General features: G+C 44.9%; 1 protein-coding gene across 1 annotated transcript; it reads left to right on the top strand.

Annotated features, from left to right (window-relative positions):
• The first annotated feature begins 376 nt into the window (after positions 1-376).
• Positions 377-24817, top strand: ZDBF2 (zinc finger DBF-type containing 2). Its single transcript, XM_054971805.1, has 8 exons — positions 377-428; positions 3892-4076; positions 4420-4540; positions 5836-5887; positions 7565-7616; positions 8595-8700; positions 10828-10955; positions 19307-24817. The coding sequence occupies exons 4-8, from the start codon at positions 5836-5838 to the stop codon at positions 22029-22031; spliced, it is 3063 nt and encodes a 1020-aa protein (XP_054827780.1). The 5' UTR covers positions 377-428; positions 3892-4076; positions 4420-4540; the 3' UTR covers positions 22032-24817.
• The last annotated feature ends 583 nt before the right edge of the window (positions 24818-25400 follow it).

The following is a 25400-nucleotide window of genomic DNA, read 5'->3' as shown; positions in this document are numbered from 1 at the left end:
ACTACAGACTAACACGGCGAACTCCCCTGGATCTATCACGTCTTCAGGTATCTGTAGAAGTGAGCTGTGGCTCAGGAAAGCTCACCCCCTAGCACAAATTTTGTTACTCTTATAGCTGCTACTGGACTCTTGCTCGTTCCTGCTTCATCATGGTATAACCACTCCTCACACTTCAGGCTGGATCAGCCTTAAACGCCGGTCCTGCCTCTTGACTCAGTTTCCCTCACGGGCTTCGACAAGAAGCCGAGAATAAGGGCCGCCCCGCCACGCACGCAGCCCGGAAGGAGAGCCGCCGCAACCGACCGCTCTGGCCCAGGCAGAAAGCCCCTCTCCATGGCTCCGCCGACCCGGAACCGGAAGCAGCAGAAGCCGCGCCCTCCGACTGGCGCGGAAGGAGCGTGAGGAGGGGGGAAAGTGCCGCGATGGAGGTAAGAGGGCAGCCCGGTGGGGGCCGGGAAGGGGCGCCGAGGCTCGCACAGGCCCCGCCGCCGAACCGGAGGGGAGGGCGCCCAGGCTGCGCTGAAGGGCCGCCCTCCCCCTCCCCCCGCGGGGGCGGGGCCTCCTGGCTGCTTCCGGAGCGCTCCCGCCTCCCTCCCCCTCTACCAGTTGTTGGGAGGGGGCTCTTGCCCCTCTACTCCCCCCGGCCGAAGGTCCCCCTAATAGCCCCGCCCCGGTCACCCCGCCCCTCGCTGTGGCCCCACTACAGTTGCCAACCTCCAGGCGGGGCCTGGAGATCCCCGGGATTTGTAACTGATCTCCAGGCCACAGTTATCAGTGTCCTACTTTTGGGTGGGTGGGTGGGGGGAGATCTCTGCCCCCAACCCCGCCCTCCCAAGGCTCCGCCGCCCACTCTAGGAATTTCCCGACCCAGAGTTGGCTTCTGGTTTCCCGGCTGCACCAGCAGAGCTTTCCCACAGGGGCAGCTCTTTTAAGGGTCCTGCGCTGTCACAGGATACCCGTTTTCTGCATGGCGCTGCCCCGCACCGGCATTCTGTATCTTGTCTGATGTGCTGGGCTAGTAGTACCTCGTTGTATTAATGGTATTGACTTGAACTACGCGGTTCACTCTGAACTTCAGTGAGAAAGGTGGACTATGAATGTAGTAAATAAATAAGTGGGATGGGGTTCCCTCAGGTGTGACTCATAGAGGGCAACTTTTTTTAAAGCATCCCTTTAAGGTATGAAGCTGGCACAGTGGAAGATCTTTAGTGTCACCTTCTCCCTGGCATGCTAGTTTTCTAAATGCAGGTAGAAATGTTTGATCCTGTGAGAATCTTTCTGCCAAGTAGAAAAGCCGGGACACAAGTTTACCAACTCAGTCAAAGTAGTTTCAGGTGGGCATCTGTGTTGGTCTGCAGAGAAGAGCAAAATTTAAGTCCAGTTGCATCTCTGGAAAGCTCATACCTGGAAATCTAATTGGCCTCTAAGGTGCAACTGGAATTGAATTTTGTTCAACTCAGTCAAAATTAAGCTTCGGAAAGGTAGTTTCTTTGTGATGGTTTGTTACATACAGATGCTGCACTCAGGCTGTGTATCCATTGTCGAGCAGATGATGCTTTTATGTCTTGTCATACATGATGCATGAATGAATGAAATTATGGCTTACACAGTTGAATTATCTTCTGTTGATGCTGGCACTTGCATGCAATATTGTGTCCTGTAATGGGCCTACACAGCTTGTGGCTCACCAAGCAAGATGCAACCACACAGTGCCCAAAAGACCTGCTTTTTTGTTGCATACTTAAGACTGCAGTTACAGCACTTTGCTAGGCAGAGGATGGGCTGCCTTTAGCATGACAAGCAACAGATTGTGCAGGCCTGTTCTGTGACATGACTCCTGTCTGACCCAAATGAGTCTTGCTATTGCATGTGGTGTGAGCCTGAGTTCTAATGGGGAAGGGTGTTGGAAATGAAATTCTGTGAGAGCTTTGGTCCCCCCAAAAATCCCTGGTGTGTGTTTTTAATAATAATAGCTGTGCTTATATTCCGCTCTTCTAGACAGATTACTGCCCCCGTCAGTGCAGTGAACAAAGTCAGCTTTGTTCTTATCCCCATGGTACAGCTGGGGGCTGAGGGCAGTGGCTTACCAAGGGCACCTACTGAATTCCTAGCAGTAGTTGGGTTTGAAACCGCAGAGTGCTCATTTGCAGCTGCTGTGCTTGGCCTGTTCTAATAGGGTTGCCAGCCTCCAGGTGGTAGCTGGAGGTCTGGAATTACAGCTGATCTCCAGGCCACAGAGATCAGTTCTCCTGGAAAAAATGGCTGCTTTGGAGCTGCTGTGGCCCCTCCCCAAACCCTGCCCCCTCCACCCTCCACCCCCCCCCCCAAATCTCCAGGAATTTTTCAACTTGGATCTGGCAACCCTTAAATTAGCTTAGAGTTGCTGTAGATTCAGTGAGGGAGGGCTACTCAGGCCTGATTCTGGTGATACTTGGAATTATTGCTTACTAATTTGCTCTTTAGCAACTGGCATCCTTACATGGTGAAGTTAAGCGGCAGCAACTGAAGCTCAAAGGACAGTCTGTTAGTTTAAGCCTGCCTCTGCCCCAATCACATATAAATGGTGAGGGGGGACATCAGCTTTAATATTCCCTACCCAGCAGCTTTGCTCCTGGAAGCCCCTTTCTCCGTGCATTTTTCTCTGTGGTGGTGGGAAAAAATATTCACGCAACAGACTGGAAGGAGGCCAACTGAAGGAGAGAAGGATGAGCTTCCCTTAAAATCCACCTCCCCTGCATTCATGATTGGGCTCTCCAGGGATGATGAACTGATCTGATCTGTTGCTATTGCATATGGTGTGAGTCTGAGTTCTTGGGGTATAAAAGTGAAATGCACTGTCAGAGATTTGTTGAAAATGCTCCGGAGTCTTTGTACTCTAGCTGAGAGTTAGGAAGCTGTCACGGAAATCCTGAAACTGGTAAATCACAGTAGCCTGCTAAGTCAAGTGGAACCAAACTGAATTCAACTATGAACCAAACTGAATTCAATGAAGAGTTTTCAGGGTATAAACTTTTGAGAATCAAACTTGACTCTCAAAAGCTTATACCCTGGAAACTCTTAGTTGGTCTTTAAGGTGCTACTCAACTCAAACCTTGCTCATCTACTGCCGGCCAACATGGTTCTTCGCCTCAAACTGTATTCGACTATTATATAAAAACACTGCTGGTGCAGTAGAATATTTATCCTTTTTTGTCAAGTGAGTATAGAGTGAACCTTAATCCAAGGAACTATGACATGGCAAAATGTATTTAAATTTGATGCTCACCAGTGCTATATTATTTCCCCACCCCCATATGCTAGCAGTACAAACTGTTTTTACTTTACATCGATTATTGTATTGGTCAACTATATAAGATTATACTAGCTTCTGGCTAAGAATCATTGAAGGGATATAATTATTTAAAAATAAATAAAGTAAGTTGCCACATTTGCAGTCCAAACCTATGAAAATTTGTTAGGAAATATGCTCCACTGGGGCCAGTGTTGCTTATTTCCAAGCCAATGTGCCTGTGGCTGCAGAGCTCTGCAGCGTAGCAGTGAATCCGCATGATGTGATTTATGCAATGCCGTCCATATACATGGTGCTTTCCAGCATACGTAAAAAATACAGGTCTCTGCCCCAAGGAGCTGACGAGGATGAGAATCGTTTAAACTGTAGAGACTCCCAGCTCCTGGGGATCTGATGGCGCAGACCACGTTCGTGGTGACTCCTGCCTTTCAAGAGGCCGTAAATCCGTGGTTCTCGTCCTGCTGTACCTTGCCTCCTGCTGATCATGCTGTCTAAGAACTTGGGCCATAACAGGGTAGAAAAAACTTTTCCACCATGTTTTTCTAAAAACGATGTTTATATGCTTACAGATGTTCTGTTATTATATTTATCATCATTTTAAGGACATAAAAAATTGCCAAAGGAGAATGGATAACCCCTGGCAGGTCAGCAGGAAGTAGCACCTCAAAGACACCTGCTGGTGGGTAGGGAGAATGCCTGCAGTTGCTGCTGCCAGTGTGCTGGAAGGTCACAGACGGCTCATTCCTGGCAGGTGGGATCGGCAAGTGAAGGCACTTCACACTTGCAAGTAGGCATGGGGACTGAGTTTTAATTGTATATGGAATGGTGTTTTAATGTTTTTTATAATGTTTTTATTGTTTTAAAACTTTATGTAAAAATTGGATGTTGTTACACCACCCTGAGCCTGTCTGACGGGGAGGGCAGTCTAGAAATGTAATTAATTAATTAATTAATTAAGGAGAGTGAATTCTTAGTAATTGTTATGAAAACCACTTTAATTTAAAAAAAATTAACACTGCAGTTTTCAAATCCAGTTAGCTTTACGATGTGATTTTACTTTTAGCTTATAGGATGTGTTTCTTGAGATCCAAAGATCTAGTTGGCTTCAAAAGCTTGAACTTTATTTACAGGCTGTCCAAAAAATTGAAAACAGATAAGAATCGTACTCAGGAACTTGCCTCTTGTATGAGATAATGGTGTTTGAAAACACTGAAGTTCACTTTCCTTGTGGATGTGAAACTCAACAAGAAGGTAGGCAGAGCTTCAAGTTACCCTCGTTTTCCTGTGAAATAATCTAAAATGGAGTGCATTGGTACTAACTGAGAGGTTTTTCTTCCTGAGGAGATAATAAGCAAGTTATCAGGATAAATTGTTGCTTCATTTTGTCTTTTAATGCAGTTTGGTATGAAAATTAATTGAGGATTTAATCCTTTCACTCTGTCTAATGGTTAACAGGCCGGTCCCTGTGTGGATAATAAAAACTTCACAATGGGACTATCCCCAGATAGTGTAGGCCTCTCTACATGCTCAGGGTGGTAGAAACCATGAGCTTGTAATTAACCAAAATAAACAATAGTCCTGATGAGCACCCCAAATGTTCCAGACCAGCTTAATGTCAGTTAAGGGGAGGGCGAATCTCCATTCTCAGGCCCCTGGTTGGGAGTGGATTTTCATATTGTGAAACACACACACCCCAGTTTATGATGACTTATCCATTGCAAAGTACATTATTACATAACTTGATTCAGTGAATGGGGCTGTAGAAACTCGATCTTCTACCAGGGTTAACTTGATGTTCCTACTTTTCAGACCTATAGTGTCAGGGTGAAAATGCTCAAAACCCACGTAGCCTTGACCTTTATTTTCCCACATACTGTCAAGGTAAAACCCCATATCTCAAGGGTTCTGTTTATATCAGCATTGCGCTAGTCAATGTTAGTACTCATTATGAGTCATTGTTAATTTTATGATGTTCACATGAACGTAAAGACATTGTTACTTAATTTATCCTGATTTCTAACTTTTTTTGCTGGCAGTCATCCTTGTCAAAAGGACGCAACTGATCTAACCTGAACAGGTATACCCCAAGGTTTGCTGTTCTTGAAAAGCAGCTCCTCCTTCCCATGTTTCAGTTTGCAACTCCAAATCAATCTCATTAATTGGTACCTAGATGGGAACAGGACCGGTTGGGCTTTAGAAAATTTAATCGTATGAAACCGATAGCATCTAGAGTAAAATTAGGGTCCAGTAGCACCTTAAAGGCCAATGAGATTTCCAGGGTGTGAGAGTTAGAGCTGGAAGCTTTGACCAACACAGCTACCCACCTGAAATGATCATTTTCATTAAGAATATTGATTTCATAGTGGACAGCAAACTCTTTTTATCCAACCTCAAACGGTTTGTTTTAATCGTTGACAGTCAACTGGAGTTTTAATTAAATCTGAAACAGTCTTTTTGACATGAAGTTTTACTGAGCAGCTCTTGCTTGGAAGAACCTTTGTATATGTTCAGATTTTGTTTACATTGATTTTACTTTTGTTTTACAGATGTTTGATTGGAACAAACATACCGATGGAGCCTCAGCTGCTTCGGGAAAAGGTAAGCCACTTATCTTATTATATAATTGAGCAAGCGATTTTCAGACAACTCACTTTATACCCTAGTGCACCACCAGAGGGCACTGCCATGAAGGGAAGCCTAGGCAAGGCACCACGTCCCTCCAGAAAAAGTGCCATGGTGGGAAGCCCAGGCCAGAAGCAGGATGGGAGCAGGTGGAAATGCCTGCCTCCCGCCTTCACCCAGCTGGTATTAGGAGTGAGGCAGGTGGCAATGCCCGCCACCCAACTTAACCGAGCTACTAATAGGAGTGGAGCAGGTGGCAATGCCCACCCCCTGCCTTCACCCAGTTGGTATTAGGAGCAGAGCAAGTGGCAATGCCCGCCACCTGCCTTCACCCAGCTGGTATTAGAAGCAGAGCATTTGGCAATGCCCACCCCCCGCCTTAACTCAGTTGGTATTAGGAGCAGAGCAGGTGGCAATGCCCACCCCTCACCTTAACCCAGTTGGTATTAGGAGCGGAGCAGTTGGCAATGCCTGCCCCCTGCCTTAACCCAGTTGGTATTAGGAGCGGAGAAGGTGGCAATGCCCATCCCCTGCCTTCACCCAGTTGGTATCAGGATCGGAGCAGGTGACAATGCCCACCCCCCACCTTAACTCAGTGTTAAATCAGTGTTTAACTCACCTTATTGTTGGTCCATAGACCGATTCGCTGTAGGTTTATTATTGACATTCTGTTACTACGTGAGGTGCCCTTCTTTGTTTTGATATTGTTTTGACAATGGCTGGCCCCACCTTAACAAGGTTGGTATTAGGAGCGGAGCAAGTGGCAATGCCCGCCCCCACCTTAACCCAGTTGATGTTAGGAGCGGAGCAGGTTGCAATGCCCATCCCTCTGCCTTAACCCAGTTGGTATTAAGAACGGATCAGGTGATAATGCCCGCCCCGCACCATCACCCAATTTGGATCAGGAGTGGAGCAGGTGGCAATGCTCACCTCGCACCTTCACCTGGCTGGGATCAGGTGCAGAGCAGGAGGCAATGCCCTGTCTTCACACTGCCGGAATCAGGAGCCAAGCATTCAGCTATGCCTGCCCCCTCTTCAGTGTGCCGGAATCAAGAGCAGAGCAGGTGGCAATGACCGCACCACTTTCACCCAGCTGCGATCAGGAGCAGAGCAGGCAGTAAAGCCCAACACCCATCTTCACCTGTCAGGATCAGGCATGGAGCAGGAGGCAATGCCTGTTCCTCCCTTCACCTGGCAGGTAGCAGGAGGCAATGCCCACCCCCCTTCACCCAGCTGGGATCATGCTCAAAGCAGGCAGCAATGCCTGCCCCCCCCTTCACCCAGACGTAGTCAGGCGCAGAACTGGAGGCAATGCCCCCCCTTTACACGGCGTGCATGGAACAGGTAGCAAACTCACCACCCCTTCACATGGCCAAGATCAGGCAGATCAGGTGTGCAGCAGATGACAATGCCCACCCTCCTTCACCAGCTAGAATGAGTGACAGAGGAGGAGCGAATGCCTGCCCGCCCGCCCGCCCTCCCCTTTCTAGAGCAAGTTGTATTTTTTTTTACTCATAACGGTCTTTGTTGCTAGTTCAGTATAAAAGCCCAGCAGCCTCACAGCAAGAGTGCTTGCTTGAAAAATAACTTCCTTGCAGTGATATGTAATCAATAAAAGCTTGGGAGGGTTAGTGACTTTCGCCTTTCTTGTAGGCGCAGAAAGAAAAGTTAATGAAGACTCCTTAAGACAGCAGTTAAGCAGCAGGTGAGTTAGACTCATGAATAATTGGAAACAAGCTGTATTCTTGATCCTTCTTCAATATATGTTAAATTTTCTTTACACATCTTTTCCAGAACCCACAGTGATCTTGCAGGATAACCAGATCGGTGCTGGGTTTTACTGTTTCATTATATTCTGAAAAATCCCTACTAGCGGTGCTTTTTTCTGGGAAAAGAGGAGGTGGAACTCAGTGGGTTGCCCTTGGAGAAAATGGTCACATGGCTGGTGGCCCCGCCCCCTGATCTCCAGACAGAGGGGAGTTGAGACGGCCCTCCGCGCCGCTCAACTCCCCTCTGTCTGGAGATCAGGGGGCAGAGCCACCAGCCATGTGACCATTTTCAAGAGGTTCCGGAATTCCGTTCCCCCGCATTCCCCCTGAAAAAAAGCCCTGCCTACTAGGTAGACCACATGTCTGATCTAGCAGGATGGAACTTAGTTCTCGTGGTCAGAAACTTGCCATTCTTTATTATTTGTCAGATGACTGAGAGAAGATTTTTGAAAGCTCAGTGTAATACATTAAGTAACCATTTAGAAGGAGTAATGATTCAGAATGAATAACATTCAGATGTACTAAAGGGATTAATCTTTCTTGTGGGGTCATGGTATCCTTACATAGTATTCTTTAGTCATGTTACAGATGGTCTTGTACAAAATGCAGCTGTTCCATGCCATGTTGTCAACATTTAAACTCTTATTTTGATTTGTTTAAATTTTAAGGATTCATTGCAAAAGATAGTTTAAGTAGATGTGTATGTGACTATTTTTAAGGGAAACGTACACATTTCTGTGGAATAGCAATGGATTTACTATTCCTGCACCATTTCAAATAGTACTAATGTGGGGAAACAATTAACATGAGTAATGTTGGTCTTGTACCTTTTTACAATTTGAGCATCAAATTTTCTCTGTAATTCTCCCTCTCTGAAAATTCCAGCTTCTTACATTAAACGTTCTGCTTTTCAGCTTAAGTGTCCAGGAACCTGAGCTGGCTGTGCCTGGACCATCCGCTGCGCAGAGCAGACAAGGCTATTGCAGCTGTTGCCACCTACACTACAGTAACCTTGAACAGGTATAGAAGTTTGACTTATCATCACTTACCACTATGCAAACCTGTTTTCCATTATACATAGAAGGGTTTGATCAAGATTCAAGTCCAATGGCACTTTGAAACCCATGAAATGTCCAAGGTACGAGCTTTTGAAAGTTGAAGTTATCTCCTTCAGATACATTTAGAAGTAGGACTATGTAGGGTTTTGTACCCAGCCAGGAGATGGGAGCAGTGTTTAGAGTAAGGGTGATCGAGCAGAGGTATGAAAAGCAGAAAATCAGCATCAGTCCCTGAAGCCTTGGGGAGTCCATTGTTCCGAATTTGCAGGTACCCACAATTTCAGCATTCTCGAATTGTAATTTTCCTTTCAAACTTCTCTGCTTGAGAACTGCTGTGCTGAGGTCAGCGATGGCACGTCCGGGCAGATTGAAATGTTGTGATTTTTTTTATATCAGATTTATTCTTTTGCAAAGGGGCTGACCTGTTAGTCCAGTATAGAGAATGGAAGAGCATTGCTGATACTTGATAAGCGTATATAACATTGGGAGATGAACAAGTGGATGAGCCTGAGGAGGCATAGCTGGTGGCCAGTGATTGTGTTGTTGAATATGGGGGCAGAGTCGGCATCTTGGTTGCCCTGGTCCCAGAATCCATGTTGTACAAGGATGGATGGGAAAGTTTGATGATAAATAACAGGATGGCTTAAATCATCCACACAGGGTTTTTAAAATCCAGGTTAAACTAGTCCTGTACTCAAAATTGGTTGCCCAAAATGTGGTTCTGTAGCAACACAACTTTTGAGGAAAGAGTGCTGGAGGTAAAATATGTGAACTAGGGAACAGCATAGACCTGTCCCTCACACAGGCAAGTTCTGATTCCCCTCCCCCCCTGCCCAACCAGGTTTAGCCCCTCCGCCTTCTCGTGTCAGCTGCCATCACAGTCCTGGACAGGACCCAAACTGTTGAGAGAAGGAACTACGGAGAAAATACCACACTTTTCCCTTGCCTGGTGTGCCTGGGAGGAAAGAATGCACGTGGTCGAGTAGAACCCTTGGGCAGGAAGACCCCCTGATCCAGAGCTCAGGGCAGGGGGAGACTTTGGTAACCTGAAAGAATAGCTTCTATTACAGGATTTTCTTCACATGTTGTTGAGGTGTTTGTTCTTCAGTTTAGACACTGCTGATTGAGAGGTGGAAATTACAATGAGCTCTCAAACTTCAGGAAAAAGGATGCCACTGCAGGGGCAGGGCAGAAGTGCCGCCTCCTGCACCTTCCCTGTCCACCCTCCAGTCCCCCTTTGCTGTGTTCTTTGCTTTCTCCTTGTTCATAAGCTCTTTGCAGGTGACCCGTTTGTGCCCTGGTTGACCATGGGATGGAGAGCGGGCGCAAGCGCTTTGGCCCTGGCCCCACGCAGTCACCGAGTCGCCTGGTGCAAGTGCACAGAGGAGATGCCTGCGGGTGCGCTCCCTCACTGTGGTCGGTGTGTCTGCTTTCCGAATGTTCCTGATTGTGGGGAGGGGGGCGTACCGCACACGCTCGCACCACTCAGGCAAGTCAGTGATTGCACCATGGCAAGAAAGGGCTGCTGCTTTCACGCCTGATCTCCCTCAGTCAGTCAGTGCAGGGCTAACAGCACCTCCAGATCTTGCTGTTACTCTAAACCTCCTCCATTTTTACTCATAGATCCAGAGGAGTTGGCCGTGTTAGTCTGTAGTAGCAAAATAGTAAAGAGTCCAAGTAGCACCTTTAAGACTAACCAACTTTATTGTAGCATAAGCTTTTGAGAACCACTGCTCTCTTTGTCAGATGCAGATGAAGAGAGCCGTGGCTCTTGAAAGCTTATACTACAATGAAGTTGGTTAGTCTTAAAGGTGCTACTGGGGTCTTTACATTTATGCTCAGTTATAGTCTGTTCTGATCTCCTTCAGCCCCCTGCCCTGCCTACACTACCGCTTGGGCTTCCTCTGTCTTTGGATTCAGTTTTTGGCTGGGAGAAGAGAAACAGGAAACCACTGGTCTGTGTTTATCACATAGGCGCCAGATCCCTTTTTTATTTTATTGGAGGCAATTTTAATTTTATGTAAGTTCATGAACTTTTTAGCAAATTGGTTATAAAAACCAAACCTCTCTTCCTCACATTTTTTTCCAGCATGTATACAGTTCCCAGCATAGACTCTTTGCCTCTTACTGTAGGAATCGCTTGGGTACAGCTAGTCTGATGGAACGTTTTCTGCAGGATGTTCTCCAGCATCATCCCTCTAGATACCACGATAACAGGTAAATATCTGGCTTGTGGTTGATCCGACCGTCCTGTGATATTTGGGCTGAGTAGCGCGCTGCAGTGAAAACGCTTCAGATCCATTCTTTTTTTCTATCTGTGTGGAGAGGCAGGTTTTAAAAGGATGAATTTTAGTTGACCTGGGAATTTAGTTAATATTCTTGCACTTGCTACCGGGGTGGATAGAAATCAATTTATAAAAATCAGATTCTTAGTGGGTAGATCAGTTTTAAACTGCAGCACATTTCCTTAACAGTTTACCAAAAGAATAAATAAAATAAAGAATAAATAAAAGAATTTGGAATGAGTGAAACCATTACAGTCCCCCAGATACACAGATCAAGATGGTAGCCATGTTAGTTTGTCTGTAGCAGTAGAAAAGAGACTAACAAAATTTGTGGTAGGGTGTGAGCTTTTGTGAGTTACAGCTCACTTCTTCAGATATCAGATTCTTAGTGGTTAGAGATCCAGAGGAGTCAGCCATGTTAGTCTGTAGTAGCAAAATAGTAAAGAGTCCAGTAGCACCTTTAAGACTAACCAACTTTATTGTAGGATAAGCTTTCGAGAACCACAGCTGACAGCTCTATCTGACGAGAGCTGTGGTCCTCGAAAGCTTATGCTACAATAAAGTTGGTTAGTCTTAAAGGTGCTACTGGACTCTTTACTATTTTAGTGGTTAGACTGTCAAACTCTAGGATGCTGGGAGACCCAGGTTCGAATCCGCGTTCTGCCATGGCAGCTCGCTGGGTGACCTTGGGCCAATTGCATACTCTCAGCCTAACTTACTTCACATTGTAAGGATAACATGGAGGAGAGGAGAACGGCGCAAGCTGCTTTGGATCCCTGTTGGGGAGAGAGGCAGGGTATAAAACGAATAAATGCCTTTATCCAGTGGAATTTTTTGTTTACAATTTTTTTCAGTAATACAGATTCAAATGACAAAAATGGAACTGGACTCCTATGCATGATTGCCCCACTGAACTCTCTGGCGTGTTACTTCTAAGTAAATAAGCACAGGATGGGCTGGACATGTTTGTTCCAGAAGGACAAAATACACTGAAATAATTCAGGGACAGATTTATGGCTTCACCATTGTCATTTCTGGGGGAGGGGCCATGAGATGCGAAAATAAAGGTCACATACAATGAATAAGTGATGTGGCTTCCTCTTAATGGAATGACACCCGATGGCAACCTTAGATTTCTTTCGCTGCAGTTTTTTGTACTGTTGAGATCTTTACTCACTGGAAGAAAATGACTGTGGATGAGGATGCTGACATGTCTGGATCAGCCGGTTAGCAAATTCAACTCCTTTTCTGAACTGCATTATGATTTAACAGTTAAATTTCCAGGCTGTTTGCTGGGTTGCTACAAAAAATGGTTCCTTTGCTAACTGGCCGTACCCCACTACCCATCTGAGGGCCCCGACGGGCAGGGGAAGAAGGAGCGAGCGATGGGGACTGGCAGCGGCAACAGTCTGCAGATGGACTGGGAGACCAGCTGATGAAGGCATAGGAGAGGCACCAAAGCTGAGGCCGCGGAGCATCTGCCCAGCAGCAGAAGGGCTGGTGCGGCGGGTGGCAAGTCAGCCCGAGATCCATGGGAGGGCTCTGAGAAGACAAGGAAGCCAGGAGGGGACAGGCACCTCCCCCCAGCAGGGACGCTGGCCGCCTCTCGTTCCCACACCAGGGCCAACACCACTGGCTGGTGAGAAAAATCTGCCACCATTTCTGGGCTAGAGAATGGGGGACCTGGCAGGGGTGCCTGCAGGGGTCAGGGCCAGCCTGGGGTGGCAGAGTGTGACCAGAACCATGGCGGAGTCGCGGCCAGCCACCCCCGCCAAGGACCCAACTTACAAGCACCTTATAGGTAGGAGCCAGAGAACTATACCCAGATACAGACGTGCTTCACATTCACTGAAGAGAGCAGAGAGATCCAAGTTAATTCTAACTCAAATATGCTGTGGGAGGCAGTGGTTGGGGTTTTTTTTTTGCACACTTTATCAGTGTTCTTATAAAAATTTCTTATAAAAATGTGAGCTAGAATTAATAAAGTTCGAAAATAAAAGTCTAGCCACGGGAACTTAGGAGACTGCTGCATATGTGAACCACCAATCTATGTAATCTTTACAATAGATTGTTTGCTAGTTTGTGTGCACTTCTAGCTAATATTCCTGAAATATGGTCATCTGACACAGGTAATAATAAAAAATATCCCATTTAATAAGATACTTTGTACTGCTTTCCAAATTTGGGAGACGTCAGAGTATCTGAAAATTATGTAACACATGCCCTCCTAGGTGATGTAAATTCTCTGTGTCGTATACGAATAATCAGTTTTAGCTATCAGATTTCCACATTTTTAAATGTGAAAACTATTAATGGGAAACCATATAAATCAATCCACCTTGCTTTCCTGCAGAGCTTTTGGTTTGGTCATTTTTCATTTATTATAACCAAAAAAACAGGGCATGGACACAAGACATAAATTGTGCGGTAAACAAAAGCTGCTCTTATCATAACCGCTCTCTGTTTTCATGTCATCTATCCCACTTGTACTAGAGACTGGAGCTGTAAGTGACAAGAAGCACTAGAGCTGGAGAAATAATGTGAGGGTTTCACTGGGTGCCTAGTTAACAGGGGATCAGGGTCGCTGCTCTGATAGGGGTTGATGTTAGGGTTAGTACGCCTTGGGTCCTTATCTAGACCGCTAGGGTGTGTCATGTAAATTCATTCTTTATTTCTTTATTTCTAAGATAGTCAAACCTTCCTTTGGTGTCAGGGAGTTACTTTACTAATTGGAGAGCCAACTGTAATGCAGTCATTAATACCTCTTTTTATTTAAGTTATTAATTGTCTACCTTTTCCACTGAGACTCAAGGCAGACCACACAGTGGAAGGCAATGCAATCACTAGCTGGGACATCCATAGAATCATAGGGTTGGAAGGAACCTTTAGGGTCATCTAGTCCAACCCCCGGCACAATGCAGGAAATGTACAACTATCCCACCCCCAGTGACCCTTGCTCTATGCCCAGAAGATGGCAAATCACTGCCAGGAACTCTAGCCTAGTTCAATGAACAATACAATAGAGTGTCAGAGGCAGAAATGTGAAAACAAGCAGAAATCCAGTGCAGAGCTGAAAGAATGGTGAAAGAAATGGAAGAAATTTAACATGACATATGAGTAAACCTAGAGAGCCCCTGCTACTGTTCCCAGGCTCTGACACTGCAGCCATCTGAGATCCCTAGTAGTCTTATGGGGTCTGTCCCTTAATTTGAGACTCTTTAGCCGCTGGGTTCATCTCTGAATGTTTAGGCACACATTCAGTTGGCAACTCCTGACGCCAGAATATATTTAGTTTTAATTCAGATTATGAAGAGTGTATGCTGGACAGGAACCACTCTGCCTGAGCACAAGCAATAGGCAAAGGAAAATAATAAACACTTGGCATATATATATATATATATATATGTCATGTAGTTCACTTCTGCTAGTGTAAAAGCTTTTATATTAGTGGAGATTACTTTTTTAACTTGGGGTATACTGTTTCACAAAGGAAAAACTTTTAGTCAGATAATTATTTCTGTTTACATTTTGGTTTACATTTTTTAATTTAATAATGCGGTTAAAAGTATTTCAGAGCTGGAAATGGTTAGTACTCACAAGGGATGCTTGCAGTTGGATCAGGCTTGTGCCATGGCCAGGGCTAATTCTAGCACAATGATCATTATGTTAACAGAACGCTGGAGAATTCGTCTGATATTCTTCTGATAAGTGGGTCCAGCTTGGTTTGTGAAAGCGTGATTATTGACATAGTAAAGAACATAATAAATCGGCCTACCTTAGGATCTCGGGTTTGCTAGGCAACGGCTCCAATTCCACTCCATGGTTTACCCATAAACTGAGTCTATGTTATGCAAATCTAGAAAGATGGGAAATGTGGGCTCTTATGGTGCTTTGTAGCAAGGGTGTGGCATTTGAGTACTGGGTGCCATTTGTATAATTAATTTGAAACGTTGGTATATGCGTATGTGAGCATAAAATGAAATAAACTTCTTACAGGAAATTTATGGAGAAGGCATATGTGGCTGGTGAACTGACTTGGGCTGGGCAGATCACACGGTGTACTGGCCTGCTGTAGATTAAGCATCCTCAAATGTTTTGAGCCAAGAGGCTCCTTTAGAATTCTGATATCAGATGGTTCAACTACGAAATGGCTGCCGCCAAAGGCGGAGCCAAGCACACAGTGTCAGGAAGTGAGGTGCTGCATAACTCTAACAGGAACTCTTCAACATTTCAGGCGAATGAACGTGTTGTTTAAAAATATTTTTGTGCATACACACAGCTCACCTTCAGTCATACGGTGAAGAGCCTTGTGTGTGGTGTCAGCTGCGGCTGAAGGAACTTTTTAAAAATCTGGACAGCCAATCAGATCTTCAGTGGCCAATTGGAAGCCTTGCTGGGCAAGTGCCCCACCTAGTCTTGCCAGATGGGGTCCAGAATAACACCAGACCCCAGGGAGGGGGAAGGCAGCACCTATATTTTTTTAATTCATGCTCACGTTCCGTTCACGCATGCTCCTGCACCCGGGACACCACAACCGTAAGCGATGTCCTCACTCTAGCTCCCCTTCCAGGCACTGCATAGCTGCAGGAGGCCGGGCGCCCAGGCTGGCTGACTACTCCCGGATGACAGTGTGCAGCCGCAGGAGGCTGGAGGGCAGTCGCCACTTCCTTGGGCGGGCGGCAGCGGTGCTCAGGAGACTTTCGGCTGGGGTGGGCAGAGAAGCAGGGTGGAGGAGCAGCGCCAGGTGTTTGGTATTTGGAGAACGTTTCCCCTGGACAATCTACAAAAGTACCAGACTGTCCAGGTAAATACTGGACACCTGGCCACGCCTACTTTCTAAAAACACTTGGCAGGTGCCAGGAAAGGTGCCAGTAGGCATCATTGTGCCCATAGGCAGCAAATGTAACATGTGACCTGTCAAAAAGTCAATCCACCAGTCACACATGCATTCTCAGTAAACTTCCTGTTTTTACTATCAGTCTGGAATCTACAAACACGGATTGAGGGGGCAGTGGTCCAGAAGCTAAGACTAGGAAGGGAACTCTGTCGCTGTTCTGAAGGAGGAAACATGTCCTCTTCCTTCTTGGTTGATGGGAGTCATAAAGGAGCTGCAGAAGAAATGGGACATGAGCATTGGCTGTGGAGGAAGCAGGAAATGTGAATTAACTGGGAGGCAGCATTTAGGGTCTAGAGGCACCAAAGCAGGAAGACTGTCCTTAGTGCTCAGTTGTCCACCTAAAAATGTGAAGCAGGTCACAGCAAGATCTCCCCTCCCCCGGCACTTCCTTGACTCGGAGTTGGAACCAGAGCCCTGGTCCAAGAATCCTCTGTGCCCAGAGAATGCCGCCATGTTTCCCCTGCCATTGCAGCCCGGCAAGCTGAAATGCACAGCTGGTGGCCTGCATTCAGCATGGCAGGCCTGGTTTAGAGGCTGATTTGGAGAGGAGATGAAATCAAATGATTCCAGTCTGTTTGTGATGAGATAATTTGAAAACCAGTTCCTGCTCCTCCATTTTTATTCTTATTTCTGGCTTTCAAAGTCTGCCCCCAAAGCAGAATCCCACCTGGGCCTCGGCTATGAGGTCAGTGTTGCCACTTCTTTAACAACCAACTCCTGGAGTGAAATAAACACTTCACTATTCTGGGTTAGCTAGAATCACATTCCTCACATGAGGCAGCCACAAGCCAGGGAGTAGGTCACTCTAATGAGCGTAGACAAAAATAGTAGTTTGCTCTGGTAGCTGATATATTATTTATAAAAGTTAGTGGTGAGCGTTTTGTGCTTTATCCGTTATGCTCTTACATTATATGCTGTATTGATGGTAGGGGGGGAGTGTGTGTCTGGAGATTTCTATTTAATGTCAGAGAGGGTCTTCCTGTTTGAAAAGACTATTCAGTTCTGAAAGCTGCTGGATTCTGCTGGAACATACAAAATGCTTTTTGGCATCTTGTAAAAAGCTGCTACTCTGTTCTGTCTGTGGAAGGCTTGAGAGACCACAGAATGTCCTGATTCATTGGTTGGACCTGTCTGCAGTCCTAAGAACATTTTTTTCCTGGGAGTAACCCTGTTGAACAAATGGGACTTTTCCCCATGTAGACCTCCTTAAGATTGCTCCTCCTGTGTGTGCTTTGTATTTCTGACACCTCCATGGGTAGTTCTGAAAGCAAAAGCAGTTAAAGCCATTTTCCCTAGGGAGCCAGATTTCAGGCAGGTTCCATCATCTTTTTCCATGCAGAGGCAGGTTGTGGCACTCAGTAATGCACCCCAACAGTCATGAACCTTATGTAAACCTTTCTATTTAAGTTTGGAGGTGTTTCAGGCTGCCTCATATACATATATAGACATACACATATACATACATACATACATACATACATGTGTGTGTGTGTGTGTGTGTGTGTGTGTGTGTGTGTGTGTATGTATATATTCTTTAATGTGTTGCTTGTAATATGATTGCAGTCTGGCAAAGCTCTGTGGTTCTAGGTGGTATTAGCGTGACACTGAATAAACAAAGAAACAATTAAAAGCAAAGCCGTGTCCAGGACAATTGAATATCAGTCCAGAAATATGCAGACTAGCATAACTAAAGCAATATCCAGACTATTTATTTAATTATTTTAATTTTATTTAGGAGATTTTTATGCCACTTCTTCAGAATTGGGCTTGAGGTGGCTTACAAGTAAAACAATAAATGTTCAGTAGCCATCATAGATCTCTTGGGTCAGAAGTAGACAGGAGCTTTATTATCCAATATGTTGTATGCTGTATTGATGGAATGGGGGGAGAGCATGTCTGGAGATTGCTGTTTCATGTTGCTGGAGTCTTCCTTTTTTGTCAGAAGCAGGCAGGATTTCTGATTTCTGCTCAGCTGCACACTTCATCTCAAGCCTTCTGAACTATAGGCTGATTCCGCATACCTTGGATTATGCACTTTCAATGCACTTTATCAATCGTTTGAGGTGGATTTTTTGTTCCGCGCACAAAAAAAATTTGTTCCAAATGATCTATAATGAGGATTGGAAGTGCATTATCCAGCATGTGCGGAATCGCTCATAGTGGGATGGAATCTCAACCCTCCTGTAGAGAGAGGGCTTCTCCAGACACTTTTGAAATGTCAGTTCAACAAAGAATAAATGTAGGCAACAGTTGATCAGGGCAACCACAGGAAAAAGGCAGAGAATAGGTAAGAATCTTTTTAATATAAGTGATGAATGAAGAGCTGCAGAGATTAGGAGTTATTTATGCAGGTTTAACAGGCAGGACATCTAGAAAAATTAATTTAGAAATAATGTGCATTTGTATTTCTTTCATAGGAAAGTCATAGGAAAGTCAATTAAATTGGTGTCCGATCATGAAGTTGGATCTAGACTGAACTCTCCAGGGGCAGAATGGAACTTTTCTGTCCCCCAACTGATTTCTGCAAAATACTGCTCCTGAAGGATTTGAGGAGCTCAAGGAATGACACAAAGGAAGGAGGAATTGATGGAAATTGTCAGTTTAGCCTGGATATAACCAGTACATGAAACTGCACTCTTTGATGCAGTTGTTGGTTGTTCGGTTAATGCCTTTTGCTGTCTGTGTTATGTGAAAATACTGAGGTACAATGGATTTATATCCATGCATATAAATTTAGCTCCTTTCTTCCCTCCTTACTTTCTTTAAATTCAGGGCAGCTCACAAATCTGTGCAGATAGCATGTCTCCTTTTTGTACTAGAAAGGCCTGCCAGGTGTGCTTTGTTTCTTCTGAATGAGTGTGTGCTCTGATGGACACAGGCTGCCTTTAGCTGCATTACTACCTGAAGCTTTCCTGCCACAGAATGCAACTGAGTGGTTGCTATAACTAAGGCTATCAGAATGAAGGCGGGGGTTCTTTCCTTTATTTGTGCCATTGCCGGAGGTCTCCCCCCCTCCCCCCGCCATGCTTTGGTAGCTCAAAAGAGCATTAATCACTGTGGTAGAGATTTCTTGGCACTAGGAATTGTTCAGGGAATAGTGCTGCAGTCTTTACTTTGCAGTAGAATTTTAAAGCTTCCCTCCCCTCTCCCCCACCCTCATACTGTTACATTAATAGGGTTTAAGCAAAACAGTATTAATGTCCCATGACATCCCTCCTGTGAGTTCTGGAATCGATTGTAAATGGAGCCAGTGATCCAATTGGACATAGTTTTATTGATAACAGTACAATTGTGGGCATTTTCTGTTTTGTGACTCTGTTAATTCTTAAGCCTTTTAATTACGTTTTTGATATTGTTTGCAATTTTTATTTGTTTCCCTTCTGTAGACCAACCTATGATGACATGCCGCTCCCCAGCCCCTTGCTTGTTCCCAGGGATGAATCTGTTCTCTCCGTGGAAGCCTTGGAGAAAGAGAAAACGACAAGCAGGGGGGAAGCACCCAGCACTGAGTGTGGCTTCACTGCTGAGTCAGGCTGCCTTGTTTCCCAGAGATCACGGGAGGAACCGAAGGAGACTTATGCGCCAGTGACGTCTATTCAAAAGCCGGACAGGGGACAAGAGCACAGTCTGGAAACTTCACAGCACACTACAGGCATTCTCAGTAATACAACCCCCCCTTGTCAGCCAGAAGGTGCTCAGACTGGACGTAGTCGCCAGAAAGCCCCATTTATAGCTGTGACCCTCTTGTCCCGTTCATTACCCATCAGCCACTTCCCACCCACTCCTCCTGTAACTGCAAAAAATGTTAGAAGCTTAACCATGCCAGATTTCGTTTCAAATAGCAGGTATGAGCAACCTAAGCACGGCCTATGCAGTCAAGACAGATTGCCGAATTCGAACTCTAGTCCGCTTTTGTGGTCTGCCCAGTCAAGAACAGCTTCACACGAGAGTCCCGTCGGTAGCCAAGGCAACTCTTTAAGCTCAGGTCAGTTTATTTTGAAACAAGACGTCTCGCAGCCTCAGGATGAAACTCTGATCTCTGATTTCTGCCTCAGGGACACTCGCAACCCTGCGGGTAAAAGCTGCTCTTTGAATTTCGGAGCCGCTCCTCAGTTAGCAGGAAAAAAAGAAAGCAAGATGAGCGGAAGGGATGAAACTTCCGTAGACGAAATCATTGAAGAAGTCATTTTGAAATATTGCTACGAAGCTCTCCCCAAAGAGCTGCCCTGCGAAGATGAAGGGAAGAATTCCAGCATAAATATTCTGTCTCTTCTGGACCACAGTAGCCTGCATGACTCGGACATGAGCTTTGATTGCGATGCAGCCATCCAGTCCGGAGCAGCCCCACCCAAATCAGCACTTGACAATCTGGAGCTTCTTAAGGATGTTCACGTCAGTTTGCAGGATGAGAGTTACGGCACACAGCTCAGCTGCATTCTCCAGAACAGCTCAGTACAGCAAGCAGCGGAAGTGGAAGAGAATGCGTCGAGTAAGGAGCCAGTTCTTCCAGCTCTCCCCCATGTGCCTCCTTCCTTCGTAGGAAAGACGTGGTCTCAGATCATGTATGAAGATGACATGAAAATTGAAGCCCTCGTACGGGATTTCAGGGAAGGTCGCTTCCGGTGTCACTTTGATACTGAATCCTTGGCTAACTGTACAAAGAGGAGAGGAAAAAAGAAAAGGTGGAAAGATGGAAGGAGGAGTGACATGAACATGGCGAACAAAGCAGAAGCCGAAACAGCTCAAGGGCTGCCAGATGTTACTGGGATCTTAACTGCTGGCTCTGAGCTCGGCAACTCCTCTGTCATTTCAGAAGCACGCGAAATTCCAGAAATAAGGAAGCCTCAAAAAAGAACTTGGCGCCTTGCCTCAAGATGCCAGGTGGTCAAGGTTAGTCACGGCACCCAAACCAGCTTGGTACACTGTCCAGTGGTGAAACAAAGAATTGTTAGAAAGGGGCAGAATCCGCCAGATCAGAAAGCGAACCTTGTTTGGTCAGAGAATGAGAAGACTCCAAACATGAAAACTAGACTGTGTGCTCTCAAGCTTCCTGAGTCTTACACCAAAATTATGAGTCCTCTGCAGCCCCAAACTGTAGTTTATGTTCTTTCTTGCCCAGAGATGAAACAGTTCAAGAGCAAAGCTGTTGACGCCCCGCAAAGGAGGAGAAGTCGCCAATCTACGGATAGTAAGGAATATGTAAAGTACAAGTACAAACAATGTTCTATGAAATATTACGACCCATTGACGAATAGAGTTTTAAAAACACTCCCCAGAAGCATCGCCGGGGAAAAGGCAAAGAAGCCTCCGCATGTCCGGCAGCTATTCAGGAGTCTCAGCCTTGATGCGAACAGGAAGAAGCAAGCTGCCGGGCAGCACGGGTGTCTTCTGCACAAGCCCTTCAGATCAGTAGATTTCCACAGTTCATCCGCGTCTTTCATGCCAGATCCTGTTAAGGAGAACGATGGGAATTCAGGTCACAGGACAGACGGGTCTTCCATTTCCACAGAAAAATCTGAGTGTTTGGTATGTAATAATTCAGAGAAATCCTATAAGCACTTAGTACTTTCACCATTGAACGCTCACCAATCACAGCAGGAAGATGACTTTAAGGTAACTCCATTAAATAGAAAGGAAGTCAACTCATCCTTGAAGTCACTTGTGTCTGACTATTTGGAAAGAGGCAGTCCAAAGACAAAATGGCAGAGGAAAAAAAGCAATAGTCGAGAACCAGGGCTTTCCCAAAAAACGTTAGGACCAGTTTTTGGGAGGCATAGTCTTGTAAGAAGAAGCAGTAGGAAACAGGCACCCAGGACTACAGCCCAACCAAGCGATGGGAGAAGAAAGATTTCTTCTTGCACTCTGAAATCCTCTGCTTTGCCCGTTTCCAGGTACCAAACAAAGGAAACTACTGTAGGAAAGCACCTTAAGAAAGAAAAACCTGATGCTAAAAAGCTAAAGGTGATGAGGAAGCCCCAAAGGGTGTTTCTGAACACTACAGCCGTCATGGGTGTTCCTGAAAAGAGGCAGAGGGCCACTAAAAGGACGTCTTTGAAAATAAAAAAATGGGAGGTGAACGGAGACAAGGGTCTCCTTTGCGCTGTGAAATGACTGGATTGTGTCTTGCTTTAATAAGGGGCCAATAAAAACATTTCTTTTTATCCAAGAACAGGCTGGAGAAGAGAGACATGGGGGTGGGGTGGGTTTAGAAATCTTTTGATGCACCAGAGCTGCAATGGAATTAGCTCAGGTTCGCCAATAAGCTAATACACACGGTTTGTGTTGCTGCACATTGCACTGCTCTGTTACGTGGTAATTGCAAAATGGGTATATTTGTCGAAAGCACTGAAGGCCCTGTTTAGTAGGCTTTTGTGTATCTTTGTCACATCAGAAACACATTGAATTTGAACTGCATCTTGTCCCACTCCACTAAAACATTTTGCATTACATCTTCAGAGTTGCCTTGTACATGAGACTCTAGTTTTCAGACCCATCGTACAAAAAAAACCCCTCCACCCACAGTAACCTGGGTTCCAAAGTAGCACTGGTTGAAGAGAAGGCATTCCTGCACATTAGAGGGGAATTCCCAATTTCCTCCAACGTCAGCCCTCTGTGTTCTTTCCCTATGAAACCGTCTTCGGAAGACCCCACAATTCACTTGGAGCCAGATTTCATATGGTAGGGAAGGGGGAAATTGATGGCTCTTCCCCCGAATGAGCAGAAATGCTCATGAGCAGAAATGCTTTCTGCTTATGCACTGAGATTTTATTTTATACCTGAACTGGATGGTGCAAGCTGGCCCAATCTTGGAAGCTAAGCAGGGCGAACCTAGGTAGTACCTGGATGGGAGACCACGAAGGGAGTCCAAGGTTGCTCTGCAGAGGCAGGCAATGACAAACCATCTCCCTGTTCGTATCTTGCCTTGAAAAACCTACAGGATTGCCCTAAATCAGCTGCGACATGTTGGCACTTTATACATCCAGTGGGGTTTTGGAATCCAAATTAATTATTGTGATAGAAATTAAAGAGCATAATATATATTTGAAATTTCTGTAACTTGTGGCCAGCAATATGATACAATGAAAATCAGTCAGATTAACTGCGCGATCTTAAGCACTAAAAAAAAAAAATCGACACTCAGGACAGTGGAATTTAATCTAGGGTTGCCAGCACAACCAGCTGGAGACTCATGAATGGGGGAGGGACCTCTTTGCCTACTGACATTGCTTACTGGCAATGATGACATCACTTCTGGCCCAACTGGAAGTGACCTCATCACATTGCCCGCAACTTCGTAACATTCAGTCCAAACTCTTGTTTGGGCTGCATGCTACAGCATCAGTGGTGATGCGACAACATTACTTGTGCTGGAAGTGATAGCACCTGATGGTCCTGCAGGTAGAGGTGGGGTGGGAGGTCTCCCATCAAAGTGGGAATCCTGGCATCTTTGATTTAACCTCTAGGAGATCTATTTAGGATTTCAGCAGGTGGCATCAAAGATCTTGTGTGAAGTTTGCACAGTTCTCCAAAACTGCTCATTTCCCTTCTGCTGATGTAAACAAGATCACTAGAGACCATCACTCTAAAAACTAGAGTCCAGGACCAAAAAGAGAACCACCTTTTTCTAATCTTTTATGTTCTTTTTCCATTTTTGGGTTTGGTTAAGAGCCAATTTGGTGTAGTGGTTAAGAGCGCAGGACTCTAATCTGGAGGAGCAGGTTTGATTCTCCACTCCTCCACTTGTAGCCAGCTGGGTGACCTTGGGTCAGTCACAGCTTCTAGGAGCTTTCTCAGCCCCACCCACCTTACAGGGTGATTGTTGTTGTGGGGATAATAATGGCATACTTTGTAAACCGCTCTAAGCAGGTGTTAAGTCATCCTGAAGGGCAGTATATACATCAAATATTATTCCTGCAAGAAAAACTGGTCCACAGCCCTTAGACAGTGCAAAATGGTTAATGCATTTTATGTACGTGCAGTTAGGTAAGGGATCTGAACGCAGCCCTGATACGTCCCATTTTTGTCAGCTCAGAATATAATTGTGCAAGTATTTGAAAATAAGTCCAATCAGCAAAATCTTGCTTAGGGCAAAAGTTCTGAAAGACAGCAGTTTATGTTTAAACAAATCTTGATTTAAGAGGTAATGTCCTATAAAATAAGTTGTGACTCTTAGAAAATATATTTAAATGCAGAATCTACTGCATGTGCCTGGAAACATACTTAAAATATGCTACCTTAAAAAGTTACATATGATCCATTTGATTTGGAAAACTTTGTATTCTAGGAAGTGGCCTCGCCGGCAGGCATTGACGCAAGTCTGAATGTTTCTCCGTGTTCTGCACCAGTGGCTGTGGGGTGGTTCTTTTATCTGAGCTAGAGTAGCATATAAATTAATAGTGCCTCATTTGATATTCTGTCAAATACAAAAGTGATTTTTAAAACAAGTTCTTAAACTGATAGTTTTTTTACCATGAAGTTACTTTATAAATAAAAAGTTTTAACACAAAAGGGTTCTTTGTAAACATTAAGTTTGTTTTAAAGCAAAATTTTATGGTAGGTTCTAATCACTTTACCTTAATCACTACTGACCAATTTCAGGTTAGCATATTTTTATGGATAAGTGTGTCCTTTCTACCTAACTTTTGCAAATTCATTTTTTAAAATGATGCCGGTACACAAATTAATGTTGTTTATAAAATGTTAAGAATGTTTTGGTTAAGTATATTTGTGTATTTTGGACAGTTACTGAATAAGCTGATTTTACGTATTCGGTTCTGTTCCTCAGCTTTCCCATTTTCCTTCACAACCTTGAAATGGAATAACTTTAAAATTCTTTTGTATATTTGCATGAAAATCTCTTTTTGTAAATAGGGCCCTCAGAGTTGTGTTTTTTTTTTTTTTTTTTAAAAAAAGGAAAATGGCTATATTTAAATAAGAATTTCAGTAATTATATTTTTTCTTTAAAAAGCAGAATGGAGAATAACATCTTATTTTTTTGTAGAAATGAAGGGCTTAGAGTATAAGTCTTGAAAAGCTGTCATTGTTTCAAGGGTTTAAGAAGACCGTCTTTGATTTGCGTGTGTTCTATGCCTTCCTCATGACTGTTAAAAGACTTTTTCTGTGTACGCTTGGTGAACAAAGGAGACCCGTGACGTTTTACTTATTGATACGTTTTGTTCGCTGAGTAAAATTTGTGTTTGCTTTTAATGTATTATAACTCAATCCAGGCCCATAGTGTGGGGTTCACTGAAATATTTTAATAAGTAAGACAGAATCCAAAGAATGCTGCATGAATGTCCAAGCACTTTTGTGTGCCACTGGGGAGTGGCTCTTTTGTTCCAGCTAAGGCTGACCAGATTTCCAGTCCCAGTTCTTGCCGTCTCTTCCGTTTAGGCCTGCAGAGGCATGGTTTTAGCTGCTTCTACAGGGTCTGCGAAGAAAGTAAAATCCTGGCTATGGGTGCGGACGATTCTCGGCCGG

The sequence above is a fragment of the Eublepharis macularius genome, chromosome 2 (assembly GCF_028583425.1).
Source record: "Eublepharis macularius isolate TG4126 chromosome 2, MPM_Emac_v1.0, whole genome shotgun sequence".
NCBI lineage: Eukaryota > Metazoa > Chordata > Lepidosauria > Squamata > Eublepharidae > Eublepharis > Eublepharis macularius.
This window is presented reverse-complemented; position numbering and strand designations above follow the sequence as displayed.

Excerpts from the sequence above, each read along its gene's own strand:
- ZDBF2 (XM_054971805.1), top strand. The coding sequence starts at position 5,836 with ATGTTTGATTGGAACAAACATACCGATGGAGCCTCAGCTGCTTCGGGA. Across the intron at positions 5,888-7,564 it reads CTCAGCTGCTTCGGGAAAAG|GCGCAGAAAGAAAAGTTAAT; the intron begins GTAAGCCACTTA and ends CCTTTCTTGTAG. Across the intron at positions 10,956-19,306 it reads TCTAGATACCACGATAACAG|ACCAACCTATGATGACATGC; the intron begins GTAAATATCTGG and ends TCCCTTCTGTAG.